The sequence below is a fragment of the Ambystoma mexicanum genome, chromosome 10 (genome assembly GCF_040938575.1).
Source record: "Ambystoma mexicanum isolate Mex_15411 chromosome 10, UKY_AmexF1_1, whole genome shotgun sequence".
NCBI lineage: Eukaryota > Metazoa > Chordata > Amphibia > Caudata > Ambystomatidae > Ambystoma > Ambystoma mexicanum.
Genome location: NC_090932.1, coordinates 77,665,703 through 77,683,732, shown reverse-complemented (window position 1 = coordinate 77,683,732; position 18,030 = coordinate 77,665,703). Strand labels below are relative to the sequence as shown.

Genomic DNA, 18,030 nt, shown 5'->3' with positions numbered 1-18,030 from the left:
GGAAGGGAGGCAATGTTGCCCTTGATGGTTCTGGGGGAGCAGGGGAGCACCTGTTTGCAGGAGTCTTTCATAGAGAGGACTTGTCTAGTGATCTCATCCGGTTCTTTGGGTGAGAAATAAGAGAAAAGGAGGGAAGAGGAGAGGGGGGGCAAGGGAGGCCTGAGAGCATCTGAGGGAGTTGGGAGGGGTGTAGAGGAGAGTGAGGACAGGATGTCCTGAGTTTTGATTATGAACTGGGAGGGCAGTGCAGTGCAGAGGGTCAAGGAATGCAGAAAGTGGAGACTGCAGAAGGATTGGCGAGTTCCTTGCAGATTTGGAACAGTTCAGCCATATTGTTAATGGCCCCAAAGATGTAGGCTTCGATATAGGCCTTCTTCTTTGAGAGGATGGAGCATCTTTATTGCCTTTGGAGCAGACAGTAGGCCAGTCTGTCAGAGGATGTGCTTGAAGCCTGCCACTTCAGCTGAGCAGCTCTCACCTGCGTTTCAGAGAGGCCAGGTTGAAGTAAAATCAGGTGTTGCGCTTGGAGGCAGGCTTCATGTGGATCCTCATGACAGGAGCAAGGATGTCCAGGGTGTTGCAGATGGAGAGGTGAAGGTTAGCAAGGGCTGTGTCAATCTGAGAGTCAGAGGCTGGAGTGGGAGGGGCAATGAAAGTGGCGCCAAAAGCAGCAACTGACACTCGCTTCATCGGTCGAATTAAAGAAAAGGAGACTGGCAGTGCAGGCAAAGGCTTAGCCGGGGAGCCAATAGATCCAGGTGAGAGGACAGGAGAGCATGGTCAGACCAGGAGAGATGTGTAGTTAGAGGGTTGGAGTTGGGAATGTCTGTTGTGATGAGAGCATCCAAGGTATGTTTGGCTGAGTGCGTTGGACTGGAGGGAAGAATGGTGAGGGAAAGAGAGTCACAAAGGCTGTGGAAGAGTCCAGTGGCCACATCAGGAGAGTTAAGGTGGATATTGAAGTCTCTGAGGGAGAGAAGCTTTGAAGTGGAGGCCAGAAGAGAAGAAGTGAGGTCAGACCACTCTGAAAGGAAGAGGGAGACCAGACCAGGGGTCCTGTAGATGGTGGAAAGAGTCAGCGAGAGGATTGGAAAGACACCATGCCTGCAGACAAGGCATTAGAAGGAATAGTAGTTCTGAGTGGGTATGATAGTAGCAGGGACACATTCAGGGAAGATCAGCGCCACTCTGCCTCCAGACCGAATAGACCTGAGATTAGAAAGGATATTGTAGCCTTCGGGAGGAGTGTGTCAAAAACAGTGACAGAGTTGGCAATGAACCACGTCTGAGTGAGAGTGAGGATGTCAGGGTTGAGGTATTCAAGGAGGGGGCAGATGTCAGAGGAGTGTTTGACAACTGAGCGAGAGTTGAGGGTAGATAAGTGAAGCTTATTGCCACCTTTGAAAGTCTTCCGAGGAGGGGTACAGGAACGCGGTGTGCCCGTCTGTGGTGGCGAATCGGCCAGGGGCTGGCAGAAGGAGGAGTGGAAGGAGAAGGGAGGATATTGATGAGAGACGGAAGATGTCTATCAAGAAGGAGGAGGGTGGGCTGAGAGCCCCAGGCCATGACAGTGCCATTCAGGTAGACATGATGCACCTAGAGGAAGGGAAGTGTGCCAAGAGTACTTCCCATCTGGTGCCACCATTAATGGACAAAGAGGATAAAGGGGAGAAGACTAAGACCATGTGTCGAGTCCATAAGTCCATAGAGGGAGCGTAAAAGAGGATGTCAGTAACAGTCTGCCTGGAAGAAGCATTGATGTAGGTGTCGGCAATGGGCAGGCCTGTAATACATAAAAGCTTAAACATAATCCTGGATTCAAGCGGAATCCAATGAAGAGATTTTAAAATCAGTGTAATATGTTCAACTTTGCATGCCCCTGTCACCACCCGTGCCGCAGCATGGAAAACTGGACCCCAAATGGGAGTAAGGCGTCCCTACTAAAACAGAATTTCCATAATCAATTTGAGAAAGTAGTAAAGATTGTACTATATCATATCATATCCTATCAAAGTCTGAACATTCTGTGATTTAATCAAAGATTTAAGGGCTCTCAATGGAATAAGATAGTAGTTGGCAGATTTCACCAAGGCATTGCAGGGCAGCACTCCAGTTACTTAGTTACAAAGAACATGGTATTTGACCCATGTTCATTCTCTGTAGAGGGTCTCCAACACAACTTTGTAATATTGTAAAACCTGGGGTTTCACCATAAGCAACGCAGGGTAATCCAGATGTGGACCCTTTGGTCACTGTTGCTTAGAGAGGCTCAGCTTCACCTCACTGATGCCTTGTGACAATCCTACCGTGCAATTGCATGACAAGGTGGTAAGTGCAGGGGGGGTTAGTGGGGGAAGTACAGGAGTGAGGTGCCCCAAGTGTGGGGGCAGGCAAGTGCTAGAAGTGCCATGGGGGCAGGTGCAAGGGGAGGAGGGGGGAAGGGAGGATGGGTGCAGACGTAAGGGAGGACCAGGTTGGGCTAGTCTTGGTAAGGGAGCCTTAATGTAATTGCTGGGGGGACTGGTAGGGGTGGTCTGGCCCCTGTATGACTCTGATGGGGCCAGGCCCCAGTCGCAGTGGCAGAGGGAGAGTTGGCATGGGAGGGGTAGAGGGAAGGAGGAGGAGAAAATGAAAGTCTTAAGAAGTTTCTGGAACTTAAGAAGACAGGCTCAAGTCTGAGTGGGCAGGGAGGCCATTCCAGAGGGAGGAACCATCTGAGGAAAGGGGTCTACCTCTCACACTCTGCTTGGAGAAACGTTTGTCCTGCAGAGAGTTGGAGCCAGAGGATTGAAGCACTCTGACCAGGAGGTATTCAGGGCGGGAAAGCTAGATGTAGAGAGGTCCAAGGCCCCAGACAGTCTTGTGGATGATGCAAAGGGTCTTGATTGTGATCCTTGCAGTCTCCGGGAGCCAGTGGAGAGATGTTAATGCTGGAGAGATGCAGTACCTGGGCTAGAGGTCATGGATAAGTCTTGCAGTCCTATTCTGGATTAGTATAGGGGGCGGAGAGAGGAAAGAGGCAGATTGAGGAAGAGGCTGTTGCAGTAGTCCAGCCCAGAGAGAATCAGGGCTTTGGAGATGTTGAGTTTCTGGGGCCTAGCATTTTGGTGCTGGGCTACCATTGTGGGTGGGACAGTGACTGATATGCAAATTGATGTTTCTCCTCTGTGAAGGGTGCAGTGAGCTTAAACGGTGCTGTAGACCCTCCTGAGTGAAATAAATTCCACAGAACAGGGTTTTTGACCCATTTTGGGGCTCACTAGAGGGGCTCCCACACTCCTTAGCACTGTAGGTAGTCCAGGGTCTGGAGTACGGCGCATAAGTGCTGCTAGATTACTCAGAAGCATTAGTGCAGGAATGCTGCACAACAGTGGGGGCACGGGGCATACTGGACCAGCGGTTCACAGGAATTCTCTTGGTCGGTGCCGGGATAAGATCACGCACCTGTGGATTAAACAATCATTGACAGGGAGAGAAGTAGTACTGTACCTGTAGTGCTCGGGTGCATGCTTGTCTGTCAGGACCTGCAAGTAGATGGACTGGGATCTTCTCTTGATGCACCAATTCTATATATAAAAGAGAATGGGTTTAATGTGAGAGCCACTCATGTTAGTCTATCACTGAGCGGACCATGAACAACATCGGAAAATAGGACCAGCGACTAGATGAAGGAATCAGTCCACTCTAAGCGCTGCATGGCCCACCCTTCAGCTTGCGCCCACCTCATGCATAAAATCTACACCTTTTCCCACCTCCCACTTTAACAAAGATATCTGCCCTGCCTTGCGTTAGAGGGGGGTGCATTGGGCTGGATAACGCTTAATGTGCAAGGTGACACAATGCATCTGTGCAGAGAGGCAATGCAAAAGGTAGCGCCTCTTTCTGTTAGTATGACCACAGGCATTCATTTTAGTTTCATCCCATCCACTCCAGAGGGATGGCTGAGCAGTAAGGAAGACCCCAGGGAGGGCAGAGAGGTTTGATATGTTGACCACATGCACATCGGAGGAGAATCTGGGTGTTACCTGAGCGAAGGCAATGAAGAAGAGCTGCTCGTGCGTGTACTTCAGTCGGGGTAGGGGGCGCTCAGGGCCGTGCTCTGTCACCCACTTCTGATAGGCCTGGCGAAATAAAAAAGGAAGTGTTCCTATTGGTAGTGCTTACTTCCGAAGATATGCAGATTTGAAGCATTCAAACCAGCATTATGATTTCTCCCATAAAAAGGGGCTCCCTTTATCAACCTTGAAATGGTGAAAGCCCGAGTTATTTCTGTGGTATTTGAACCTTTCACTTGCGTGTTGCTCACAGAGTTCATTAGCAGCCCCCAGAAGGATCACACTGGCACATAGAGCAGTAGGGCACTGCCTTAAGCAGTGCCCTGACAAACTAGAGAGGACCACCTTTATTGGCCAATGTTGGATACTCTAATGACTGTCCAGCTATTATTAATTTTAGTGTGTTCATTGACTGCAGATTTAGCTACATGAAGTAACAGAGCACTTATAGTCATAGGGCCCATGACACACAGAGGGGAGAGGAGCTACAAGGGAACAGGGAGATAATAATGGGAGACGGAGAGGGTGGGCCATTTGGCAGCAAGTTATCAACAAGCAACATGGGGAGGAAACAATGGGAAGCAGATTGCCCAGTCTTAGGTAGAGTGTGTGGACCTAAGGGTTAAGGAGGAGCCATTCCTTGAAGAGGTGGGTCTTGATCTCCTTCCTGAACTGTAGAAGTGAGGGTTCAGTCTGATGTTGATAGGGAGGAGGTTCCAGAGTCTTGGGGCATAGACAGGTCTGTCTTCCAGTTGTTTCCTTCCTGCAATGGAAGGAGTTCAAGTCTGCACATTGACAGTAGTGACCTAATTCTGGTGGATCGTAGGCCTCCAGAGATGCTGAGTTCCTCAGTGAGGTTACTTGGGACATCTGAGGGGCAGCCTTGTTGATTATACAGCAGTATTTGAAGTTGACACAGGCTTGCAGAGGGGTGCCAGTGCATGTTGATGAGGGTCAGAGGGATGTGGTTGAATTTGTGCAGTGCTTTGATGAGTCGTGCTGCAGCATGCAAGACACATCACAGGGGTGCCAGGGCAATGGCTGGAAGGCCTTCCAAAAAGGGCATTGCTACCATCCAGATGGGAGGAGAGCAGGATTGGACAGCAGGTCTGAAGTTATTTTTGGGGATAAATGGCTAATTTTTTACAGGCGAGACAGTCAGTACCAATCCGTTTGTGACTTCCTGTGTGATGTGCTGTTTGAAAGAGAGGTGTCTGTCAATGTTGAACTCAATGACTTGGCGCAGGTGGCCAGCTGGGGTGTGAAGCCCTCCTGGTGCATAGCAGAGAGACAAACGTGGATGCCAGGGTGCTCAGTGTTGTTGGTCAACAGTAGCGATTCAGTCTTGGAGGGGGTTGAGCTTCAAGTAGGCACTAGACATTCAAGGCTGGATCAAGGTGAGGCAGGCCCCGAGCCTGTGGATGTTTTCAATGGAGGATACCTGGAGGTAGAGCTGTGTATTGGTGGATGTGGATGATGTGTGGAGCCAGGATGGTTCAGAGTAGTTCCATGTAAAGATTGAAGATCACAGGGTAGAAGATGGATCCTTGTGGGACTCCACACCTGATGGGTAGAGTTGGTGATCTGGAGGAATCCATTTGTACATTGTGGCAAGTAATAATGTAGGATTTGAACCAGCTGAGGACGATCTCGAGGATCCACATGCAGCGATGTAGATTGTCAGTGAGTGTCTGCTGGTCTACTCCGTCGAATGTGGCTGAGATGCAAGAATGGCCATCATCAAGGATTTTAAGGGTGTTGATCACCTTTATGGTAGCCTTTTCTGTGCTGAATCTGGGCCAGAAGCCAGGTTGGTAGGACGGGAGAAGGTTGTTGACTACGATGTGTTGGAGGAGTTGCGTGGTGATTACTTTCTCAAGGTTCTTAGATTGGAAGGGAAGATGGGTGATGGGGCAGTAGTTGCTGAGGTCATCAGGGTTCAGTGTTGGTTTCTTGAGAAGCAGGAGGATTTGGCCGATCTTGAGAGTCGAGGGGAAGGTACCTTGAGTTAGGGAGATGTTGATGATTGTTAGGTAAGACAGGAGTGCTTCATTTGGAAGGGTGTTAAGTATGGAGACAGGGAGGATGTCACCCATGTACGATGTGGCCATGAGGGATGCCAAGGATGGCAGTGAGGTCTTCCATAGTGAGTGTCTTGAAAGATGTCCAGGTAGTTTTAGTTTTGTGAGGTGGAATGTGTAGTGTGCTATCAGTTGTAGTTTTGGTGTCTGTTTTTTTCCGATCATGCTTCTCTTGTTGATGACAAAGAGTTGATGGCAGAGTATTTTTCAGTGGCATGCAGTACTGGCGTATCTGGTAGAGGGTTGATGCAGTGCTTGATGCGCTGCTTTTGTTGTTTGCCATGGCTATGGTGTTTTGGTAGTAATTGGGCTTGGCAGTGGTGTTCAGTCATCTATATGTAGCATGTAGTTCCTTGAGCAGGGCGTAGTTGGATGCGATGCAGGATATTCAATACGTTTATTCTTGTTTTTTGATGGTTCGTTTGTTGAAGTTGAGTTCTTAAGTGCACCAGTTCTCAGAAGGTTTAGACTTGAGGGTACATTGTTTCACAGAAGCATGACTATTAATGGTGGTTGTGAGGGTGATGTTGAGTTCTTGGGAGAAGTGAGTCACAGTTCTGGTTCGTCAGAGGTAAATCAGCCTGTGTGAAGTGGAGTCTGGTGAGGTCTTCCATGAGAGCATCTACTGGGAAGTTCTCAAATGATCTGAAGGCTTGTTTGCTTGGTTTCTGATGGGTTTCCCTGACTTGTGTGACGTGACTAATCTCGAAGGGGATTGCCAGATGGTCTAACCAGTCAAGCAGGATTGGAGTGCTGTGATGGAGGGTGGGAAGGTTGGTGCAGATGAGTATGAGAATATTACCTTTCCTGTGAGTTGTGTCTTTGTGCTGTGTGAGGTTCAGAGTGGCGTCCTTCATTGACTTGGTTGCTGGGTTGCAAGGGATGTTGAAGTCAATGAGGAAGAGGGTGTGGGCATGCGTGAGAGATGTGGGGCTGACCAAGTGTCTGAAGTCTTTGATGTAGTAGGTGTTTGGCTTGGGTGGCCTATAGATAAGGTGAAAAGTGACTGTGTCCGTTAGGAAGAGCAGGAAGGGCCAGGAAACGTTTTTGAAAAAGCCAATGATGGCAACATCCAGTTGGGTGCATGGCCAGGATAATTTGTGAATGATGGTGTGGTAGCCTGGTTCCTGGTGGAAATACCACGCTCTGCTCTTGTTGGTACATTAGTACTTTTATTCCAGTTCCGCAGGTAAAGTCACTCTAGTCATGCTACAGAGACAGATCCATACACAGGACCATCCACACACACCCCCGCCAGCTCTCTCTTCACTGCCGCCCTTGGAACACTTCCCCAGCACTAGACTGACATTCCAATCAAACACTCCATTCATGCATCCCAGCGTTCCGACAGGCAAATCACCACAGATGGTGAGGCTTCTAATGATCTTTTTTGGATGGTCTTGTTGTAGAACTCTGCAGCCGCTGGGGATGAGGACATGTGGACAGAGCTGGATGTCATCCATGTTTCAGTAATGAAGATGGAATCCAAGTCATGTGTAGTGATGAGGTTGGTGATGTCTGCTGTATCGTTGATTACTGAGCAGACATTGGCGAGCATCCGTTTCCGTGTAGTGGTGGATGATGGAGTGCTGGTGGGTGTCTCTCTCTCTTACACACGTATATCACAGGCTAACCCACAACTAATTAATGAACCTACCAACCTGACAGGGACAAAGGCGGTACAAATGGGTAATATTCTGCTTTACACATGCTGTGCAGCGTAACAAAACCAAGGATTACAAACAGAACTTGTCGTTCTATTTTGGAGTTTTGCTTAATTGCTTGGTTTTTGTAGAAAGTGTTTTATAGATGTATATTTCTTTCAATTTTACAGATGGATTATTTTCCATTAGGCGAGTATTCAAGTTGCTTTGATGTCTCCTCTGTCTTTGAGCATGCATGTTAATTTCTGCAGTGTTACCAGCAGGTGGCGGCATTTTATTTAAAATGTTACAGGCTTGGGTGCAGTTACTCACTTGGTTGAGAATTTCAGAATGCTTCTTTGGTTTTCTTAATGAATCGAATGTTGTTAGACAAAATACTAATTAGAAGGGACCACACTGCAATAATCAAGTTTGCACAGTTTGAAGTTTAATTGGTAGTGTTACAGCCCCGCCATCAGCAACTGGTTTCAGTATTAGCCATTACTAATGCAGACACGCACATGGGGGAGAGGCGGCAGCCTATCAGATGGCGTAACGCTGACTGAATCTGACAAAGTCTGCGTTCCATTGGAAATTGGATTTTTTTTGCCGGGGCCATTAATATCATTAATGGCTTGGCTGGGGGGCTGACGAGGCTAGTAATGACCCTAACCCAGGGGTCTGCACCCTGCAGCTCTCCAGATGGTTTAGACTAGGAGTACCCTAATCCTTCTTAACTGCTGAACCCATATGCATGCATACTTTTCGCCGACCCCGTACCCTCACCCAGAATAAATTGGCTCACACATTGTTTGTCAAGTGTTGGCAATAAAAGGCCGTAGGTTTTTATTGTACAGATATGGTTATGGAGATAACAATACCCCCCTCTGGCTCGTGCTCACCTTCTCATGTCCCACGACTAGTTGTGGGCACCGCACAGTGCCCTGTACTTCTTTTCCTTTGTTCTTCTCCCTTATTTGTAGGGGGGGAGGGTTTTGTGGTAAAGAAGCAAAGGTTTGGAAGGCACTGAGTAGACAGTGCACCTCCTGTGCATTTGGGTCCCCGTTCAGGGTCCACAAACTGTTTGTGTTTTCTCTGAGCATGCCGCTCTGTATTTATAAGACCCAGGGGAGCCCTGGGTCTTTGATATGTATAGTACTGGGGACTGTTATGTTCCTGCCCCCAGCCGGGTAGCTGACTATCTGGACCCCTGGGGGGGGCAGGTCTTGGAACTTGATCCCTGCCTGTCTGTTGGTTTCCTTAGGTGCTTAGCACATTGCTGCATGAAGGAAGGGTGAGGTGATTGCTCACACCTCACCCTTCCTCAGCTTTGCGCAGGACAGACTGCGTGTCTCTATGACTAGGAGGGGGAGGAGAGGAGCAGAGAGGGGGAGAGGACATGCTGTCCCTCTCCAGGCCTGCTGATGGTAACAGCAGTTACCCTGCCTCGCTTTGGGTGGCCCTGCAGCATTGCCCAGAATTGACTGCCCTGGATTGGGCCAATGGACGTTGTAGTTCAAAACATCTGGAGAGCCCAAGGTTGCCGACCCCTGCCCTCAACCCTCAGGCTGGTAAGCCACCACCTGACATTAATCACTATTCTCTCTCTACAACAGAGCGCCTTCATTGGAAATTATTGATTTGTTGTCTTTGATGATGAAGCAAGAAACTGTGAAGCAAGTAACGGATTGGACAACATGGACCACGACACAGCGCACTCTCACAAATACCATGTCTTTCTGGCCACTGCATCGTGCGAACACTGCCGGGTGGTGCTGCTGGGTACTGTGGGTCCCCCGGTAGTTACCACACAGTGCTACTGACACCTGGCTTCACAAAACAGGGCGTTCAGACCAATAGTTTTGTCCAGGGCTTTAAGTGGGGTAAGACATTGAGAGGGGGGCCGTTATTTGGGGGCGTGGCTTGTGGGATCGGCGTGGCCTAAACAAGTACATAAACCATAGCAAGGTACGCAAACAAATATATAAATGCATGTAAGCATTTATATATTTGTATGTGTACCTTACTATGGTTTGTGTAAAATGCAAGCCATCTTTTATAAGCATAGAAATATGTGACATATTTCTATGTTTATAAAACATTTATATATTTGTTTGCGTGCCTTACTATGGTTTGTGTACTTCAAGATGGCTTGAAAAGTACACAAACAATAGTAAGGTGGACACACAAATATGCAACATTTATATATTTGTGTGCATACCTTATGGTTTGCGTACTTTTCAAGCCATCTTTTTTAAACATTTCTATGTTTACAAAAGATGGCTTGAAAAGTACACAATTCAATTCATCTTTTATAAAGCTTTGCTGACGGACAAAGCCCGAGGCGTCTTTGTTCACTGGCAAAGCTTTATAAAAGATGGCTTTAATTGTGTACTTTTCAAGCCATCTTTTATTATAAACCTTGAAATATGTCAAGGAGTCCCCAAGGTTCGCCGAGGGTTAAAGACGCCTCGGCGACCTGGGGAGGGGGTGGGGAAACAATAGGACAGTAACTTCCTCTGGTGACCCCGTGACACCTAGCGTGAGTTATTACCAGAGGAAGTGACGGTCAGCGTGCCTGACTTAATGGCGGGTGCATCGCCCGTAGCGGCTGTGGCCGAATAATGTGTCCCGTCAATGTTGTGGTGGGAGCGGGGGCCCCGGCTCAGCCCCACTTTTTGGAGACTGACGAGACTCGCCCAATTAAAGCACTTGTTTTGACTGAAATAATGAGCTGCCGCGAGCACATGAATCATTGTGAAAAATAAAAAAAAGAATCCATGTGGACGGAAAAAAAACCTTGCACTTGAAATGGAAGAGGGGACTTCATGCTGAGCTCCACTGCTCCTTCCGTGGCAGGCCCCCGGCGTGCTGGAGCGGTGCCGCAGAAGGGGTTGAGGGGATTGGTGGCAGGGCAGAGTATGTGTGAGCAGGTCCGAGCAGGACAAGCAGTTCGGGAGGGACGGGGAGGGGCTGGTGGGCGGGTGCAAGCAGGCGCAGCACGGAACTTCCTCAGACCGCAGCCTTGGATTTGGAGCCCACGTTTGGAGCAAACGGATTCTCTGCCACACATGCCCAGGGTGCTCACTATACATACACGTTGCCTTGTTTATAATTAATACTATTTCACCTGTGAAAGGGTGCTCCCCTGGTAGGTTTTGTGGGGATGAGGTCTCAAGCTGTCCAATGCCAGGCTTGAGTAGTCCAGTCCTGGTGTCAGTGTTTGCAGCCTGGCATGTGCAGCCTCGTCTTTCCCATGATAAATGAAAAGCAAAGCAAACACTGGGGCTGCACACGCTGGACATGCTACTCACACATGAGAGCTCTGCTACCTTCAGGGAAGGTGTGAGTGCCAACATGATGACCTCCATTCCTAAGATGACAGATTTGCAGGGACCTGCAGCCTTTGGTGCTCCAGATGTTTTGTACTACAACTCCCATCAGCCCTAGCCAGTAGGGTCAACGATGAGGGATTATGGGAGTTGTAGTCCAAAACCATCTGCAGAGGCACATGTGGTAGACGCTTCACGTTGAGGGTATTTTTGGGATTTCCGCAATTGATACTGCTCCTATTGGGTGTGGTTTTTGGAGTGGTAAAATGGTGCACTCATCTGCTACCTGTGTGGCTCTCTTGGAGTGTGCAGTGTTGTCAAGTTCCGGGCCTCAGGCGGGCTACAGTCCAACAAGGCACAACAAATCACAGTGTCACACGTATATTCCACATTGGCACAGCAGTCACACCGCACAATAACAAACACCACATTGTGTGAGCGAGCATAGCAGAATCGCATAATGTACATATAACCATTTAGAATGTGTTTACCTTTTAATGCAAAGAGATTTTGCCCAGAGGGGTAGTCAGGCAGGAGGGAGTGCAATTTGATTACATCACTCTATTACACATGTAGGCCCTGCTCTGGGTGGGATGGATGTGCCAGTGGTCCCATGCCCCCTTCTGTGGCCTGGGACCACAATACCTCAAAAACTCTCTTCGGAAATATCTTCCGACTCGTGCTCTTCGCTCCTCCACCTCCAACGGTTTGAGGGTCAGGCGCATCTCCAAGCAACGAGTTGGGGGTAAATCTTTCTCTTCGGCTGGTGCTTCCCTCTGGAACAGCCTCCCTGCCTCTCTGAAACTTGAGCAGAACCATTTCCAGTTCCGGAAGCACCTCAAGACCTTCCTCTTTGCTTCTGCCTGCTCTCTTCCCTGCTGATCTCCTGCCTGATACTGTACTGGTCACCTGGCCAACCTCTGAACTTCGGGCCCAGGTCCCTGCCCGCCCAGTTACACACCTGCACTGCCTCCTGGCAACCCTTGCACTTGGGTCTGTATCTGCAATGCTACAGTTCCCTTACACTTATCTGATACTTGTTGTCTGCACCTAACCCTTGCACTGCCACCTGCTGGCCCCACTAATTTGTTTTGATCCTTTGTCCTGCAATTACCCTTCCTCGCCTTCCCCTGGCACTTTTTCCCTCCCTTCGCCCCTGCACTTGCGCAATCTCAATGTCACTAGGCCTAGTAAGATCGTTGTCTCTGTCCTCCCTTTGTTCCCCCCCTTGCCTCGTCGCGCCTTGAAACACTTGTGTATAGGCGCGTTATAAATGCCATATCATATCATATCCCATTGACCAGTGTCCATTTCAAAGGTCCCATGATCAATTACATTAACACGTGACCTAAATGGTTTAGCATGGACTGCACAGCCATCGCACTCTCTCCAACTGAGGAATATTTTGGCAAAACTAGTTAACTTACAGGGTCAAAAGATGATGAAATCCAGATTTTTGAAAAGATGAGCAAATGACCACCAAGTCGTGAAGCCTGATCCTAAGTTCTATTCATCAATCCATTTGTTTCCAGAGGTACACGTGCGCAGTCATACCAAAGTGGTACATGGCAACCTGCCCCGTGTCATTCTCGTCATCTAGTCCTGGTTTATCGTTTGCATATTGCCAACTTTATGACCTTTCATTGAAAAATCCCAAATCAGCATGTTAAAAAAAATCCCAAAAGTGGGCCGGTTTAAAAGGCATACAGAGGCGACTGATGAGTTTTTTAATTGGAGGGGCGTAAATCTTTCCAATGAGAGGTAGCTCGAATCGAACACGAGGGGCTAGGGGGTCTCTCACCCGAGAACATTTAAAACATAATTGGTTAAAATGGTGCATTTTACAGCAACCTTTGTGAAAAATTGGGTCAAATGCCACACAGTTTACATTTGGATTTGTAGAGTAACACATGAAAAATTCGAATAGGGGAAAGTTACCAATAGCGCACAGAATATTTTAGAACTCATTTTCATGATGTCTTTGCTCACAATATATGCCAGTTTAAAAAATATGTTCATGCTGGCTGTGCCCATCTATGTCCATGCTGGCCGCACCAACACATTCCAGAATTACCAAATAAGAACATGCTGCTGTTGGCTTTGCCAATAAAACATGGCATCCTGGCGTTAGAAGATAGTTCCAGACTAGCTGCACCATTATAGGCAAGCCGGTCTAGCCTCGTAATAAAACTCATCATGCTCATTTACCCTTGATGTCCAGTAAAACTAAAATGCCATAAGAAAGTAAGAAAAAGTAACCAGACTGGCTGCAGCAATATATAGGCCCTTCTATGCACATAACAATGATGTTTCCTTTTACCATGATGCACAGCAAGAAATGCCATGCCAGTGCCACGGTTGGAACACATAACCAGACTTGCTGCAGCAATGCAGGCCAGTCCAGCTAGGTAACAACACTTATCATGTTTGCTTTACTCTTGATGCCCAGTAAAAAATGCTATGCCAGAAGCAGAAAACGTACCCAGACTGGCTGCAGCAAATAACTCCTGTCTAGCAACGCAGCAACGCTTGCCATGTTTGTTAAATCATCCCACAGAAACAACAAAGGGAGAAACACTAATACTTGTCAGAGAACATGTTTTTTTTTCTCCCTCCTGTGATGTCAAAGAAATTGATGATGAATTCCATAATGCACTGCAGGGACATCACAGTAGGAGGATAATGCATTCGGAAAGGGAAATAGTGGTTTCTCATGAGTGCCAAACACAACAATGAGGCAATGCACAATGCTCACTCATTATTCGAAACTACAATTCTACACGTACCCTACCATGCACACCCCAGTCTATACACTCTACTATATGTACTCTACTATGTACACTCTGAAAGATAGTGTGGACTGGAGACTGTAGAGAACAAAGACGTCCCATCTTTCTTCTCGTGTATACAAAACTTGATTTTGTTCGTTCTCTTTGCTTTTTAGCTTTGTTGTCATTTTGTATTCTCTTCTCAGTCACTCTGTATTCTCTTATCAGTCACTCTGCACTCTCTTCTCAGTCACTCTGTATTCTCTTCTCAGTCACTTTGTAATGTCTTTTCAGTCACTCTGTATTCTCTTTTCAGTCACTCTGTATTCTCTTTTCAGTCACTCTGTATTCTCTTCTCAGACACTCTGCATTCTCTTCTCAGTCACTCTGCATTATCTTTTCAGTCACTCTGTATTCTCTTCTCAGTCACTCTGTATTCTCTTCTCAGACACTCTTATTTTCTCATTTCAGTCACTCTGTATTCCCTTTTCAGTCCCTCAGAATTCTCTTCTCAGTCACTCTGTATTCTCTTATCAGTCACTCTGCACTCTCTTCTCAGTCACTCTGTATTCTCTTCTCAGTCACTTTGTAATGTCTTTTCAGTCACTCTGTATTCTCTTTTCAGTCACTCTGTATTCTCTTTTCAGTCACTCTATTCTCTTCTCAGACACTCTGCATTCTCTTCTCAGTCACTCTGCATTATCTTTTCAGTCACTCTGTATTCTCTTCTCAGTCACTCTGTATTCTCTTCTCAGACACTCTTATTTTCTCATTTCAGTCACTCTGTATTCCCTTTTCAGTCCCTCAGAATTCTCTTCTCAGTCCCTCTGTATTCTCTTCTCAGTCACTCTGTATTCTTTTCTCAGTCACTCTGTAATGTCTTTTCAGCCACTCTGTATTCTCTTCTCTGTCACTCTGTATTCTCTTTTCAGTCACTGTATTCTCTTTTCAGTCACTGTATTCTCTTCTCAGTCACTCTGTATTCCCTTTTCAATCCCTCTGTATTCTCATCTCAGTCACTCTGCATTCTCTTCTCAGACACTCTGCATTCTCTTCTCAGACACTCTGCATTCTCTTCTCAGACACTCTGCATTCTCTTCTTAGTCACTCTGTATTCTCTTTTCAATCACTCTGTATTCTCTTCTCAGTCACTCTGATTGAAATATCGTTTTACCATTGCATTGTCAAAGTTCAGAATTCACAGTTTTCTTGCAACTACCGTCTTTGCTTCATGTATTTCATTCTATCCCATGCTCTAGACATGACAGCTTGACATATTTCCAGTATAGTACTTGTAACCTGACTGTGACACGATATCTTCTTCTGTGCTGAGGCCCAGGCACCTTCTTGTATAGAACAGCCCCTTGCATGGTAATTACAGCACCAATACAGTGCCTCTTTCTCCCATAATGTATTTGACTTGTTATTTTGCATGCAGTTGGTTATGTTGAAGTTGTCTTTGTATTTTTCTTCCGCGTGGTTCGAGATCTTTTTTTCTAACATGTTTACTTGTAAGAGGAAGGAGATTTGGCGTTTTAGTATTTCTTCTGTTTCCGTGCAACCTTGTCAGAGCGCAGAAACAGAGAGCAGAGCAGGCATATACTTACGTAGTAAGCTAGTTTCAGGCCACCCATGTCTGCAATGTTCTCGCCCAAAGTGAGTCTTCCATTCACCTACAAAGTTGGAAAGTAAAACGTAAAAATTGACCATTGTTTTGACACAAAATAATTTAAATATCCCCAATTGGTGATCGTCCGTCTGCAGAGAGCAACCCCAAATGTACTCCCTCTTGGCGCTGTTATGTGTTGTAAAGTGTCTTTTGCTCTTGAGTGGAATTCTACTTGGTCTAAGGGTAGGGAGGGGGGCATAGGTTTTAATTGTAAGTGCAGGAGCCCAGAAACCTTCTCACTTTGCCTTATTTTGTCCACTCTTTCATTATCTGCGTGCCACACCTTTGATGAATTTGTTTCGGGAAAGCTCGCTGCCGGCACTAATGTTCCTGCTGTCCTCGTCCAAGACGGTGCTTATTTTTGCCTTTATTTTTTACAAAGAGCCTGCAAGAGACGTCCCATTATGTGGGGGCAGGAGAGGGTGCGAGCACTTACTTAAATCATGAATTGCTTGTAGACAGATGCAACAAAACAAGGCTTTATGGCAGCGGCGGTGCTGTTAATATTCAACTCCGATTGCTCTTTAAATTATGATTTTGGTTGTGAGCTAGAACGTTTTTTTAAATTGCATTTGAATGTGTTTTATGTGTGATTTATTTGCTGATTTTATGTTCCGTAATGATCTGAAATAAACGATTTGCCGTAGGTACGTTGTCAGTTGCGGGCATCCACTTGATTGTGGGAGGCTGCGGACGTTGTGAGATGTCACATATTGAAGCGTGTGGGACCAGTGATGCTGTGAGGAGGGGGCGTGCACTGAGGTGTGAGACCAGAGATGCTGTGAGGAGAGGGCGTGCACTGAGGTGTGTGAGGGTGATGCTGCTGTGAGGAGGAAGCTTCCACTGAAGTGTGAGACCAGTGAGGCTGTAAGGAGAGGGCATGCACTGAGGTGTGTGAGGGTGATGCTGCTGTGAGGAGGAAGCTTCCACTGAAGTGTGAGACCAGTGATGCTGTGAGGAGAGGGCATGCACTGAGGCGTGTGAGGGTGATGCTGCTGTGAGGAGGAAGCTTCCACTGAAGTGTGAGACCAGTGATGCTGTGAGGAGGGGCATGCACTGAGGTGTGTGAGGGTGATGCTGCTGTGAGGAGTAAGCTTCCACTGATGTGTGAGACAAGTGATGCTGTGAGGAGAGGGCATGCACTGGGGTGTGTGAGGGTGATGCTGCTGTGAGGAGGAACCGGAGAGGGCATGCACTGGGGTGTGTGAGGGTGATGCTGCTGTGAGGAGGAACCTTCCACTGATGTGTGAGACAAGTGATGCTGTGAGGAGAGGGCATGCACTGGGGCGTGTGAGGGCGATGCTGCTGTGAGGAGGAAGCTTCCACTGATGTGTGAGACCAGTGATGCTGTGAGGAGAGGGCATGCACTGGGGTGTGTGAGGGAGATGCTGCTGTGAGGAGGAAGCTTCCACTGATGTGTGAGACCAGTGATGCTGTGAGGAGAGGGCATGCACTGAGGTGTGTGAGGGTGGCACTGCTGTCAGGAGAAGGAGATTCCACTGAAGTGTGAGGCCAGCGAGAACGCCAGGAGAGGGCATGCACTGAGGTGTGTGAGGGTGATGGTGCTGTGAGGAGGAAGCTTGCACTGAAGTGTGCGAGCAGTGTTACTGTGAGGAGAGAGAGATTCCACTGAAGTGTGAGACCAGTGATGTTGTGAGGAGCAGACTTCCACTCCAATGTGTGAGACCAGTGATGCTGTGAGGGGATGGCATGCACTGAGGTGTGTGAGGATGATGCTGCTGTAAGGAGAGGGAGACTCCACTAAAGTGTGAGGCCAGTGATGGTGTGAGAAGAAGCCATACACTGAGGTGTGTGAGGGTGATGCTGCTGTGAGGCAGAAGCTTCAACTAAAGTGTGAGACCAGTGATGCTGTGTGGAGCAGGCTAACACTCCAACGTGTGGGACCAGTGATGCTGTGAGGAGAGGGCTTGCATTGAGGTGGGTGAGGTTGATGCTGCTGTGAGGAGGAAGATTCCACTGATGTGTGAAACCAGTGATGCTGTGAGGAGAGGGCATGCACTGAGGTGCGTGAAGGTGATGCTGTTGTGAGGAGAGGGAGATTCCACTGAAGTGTGAAACCAGTGATGCTGTGAGGAGAGGGCATGCACTGAGGTGAGTGATGGTGATGCTGCTGTGAGAAGGAAGCTTCCACTGAAATGTGAGACCAGTGATAATGTGAAGAGAGAGCATGCACGGAGGTGCGTGAGGCTGATGCTGCTGTGAGGAGGAAGATTCCATTGTAGTGTGAAACCAGTGATGCTGTGAGGAGAGGGCATGCACTGAGGTGCGTGAGGGTGATGCTGCTGTGAGGAAATTGAGATTCCACTAAAGTGTAAAACCAGTGATTCTGTGATGAGAGGGCATGCACTGAGGTGCGTGAGGATGATGATGCTGTGAGGAGGGGGAGATTCCACTAAAGTGTAAGACCAGTGATGCTGTGAGGAGAGGGCATGCACTGAGGTGTGTGAAGCTGATGCTGCTG

The 18,030-nt window shown here is 47.7% G+C and overlaps 1 protein-coding gene across 2 annotated transcripts in view; it reads right to left on the bottom strand.

Moving 5' to 3' along the window:
* The window catches only part of ECEL1 (endothelin converting enzyme like 1), a 435,867-nt gene that overhangs the window by 24,080 nt on the left and 393,757 nt on the right, over positions 1-18,030 (bottom strand). The window contains exons 15-17 of one of the 2 annotated variants that reach the window (XM_069617544.1): positions 15,487-15,552; positions 4,026-4,121; positions 3,490-3,566 (exon numbers count right to left, since the gene is read on the bottom strand). In XM_069617544.1, coding sequence (XP_069473645.1) covers positions 3,490-3,566; positions 4,026-4,121; positions 15,487-15,552 — 239 coding nt within the window. The remainder of the gene's footprint in view (positions 1-3,489; positions 3,567-4,025; positions 4,122-15,486; positions 15,553-18,030) is intronic. The other variant, XM_069617545.1, reaches the window with a different exon arrangement.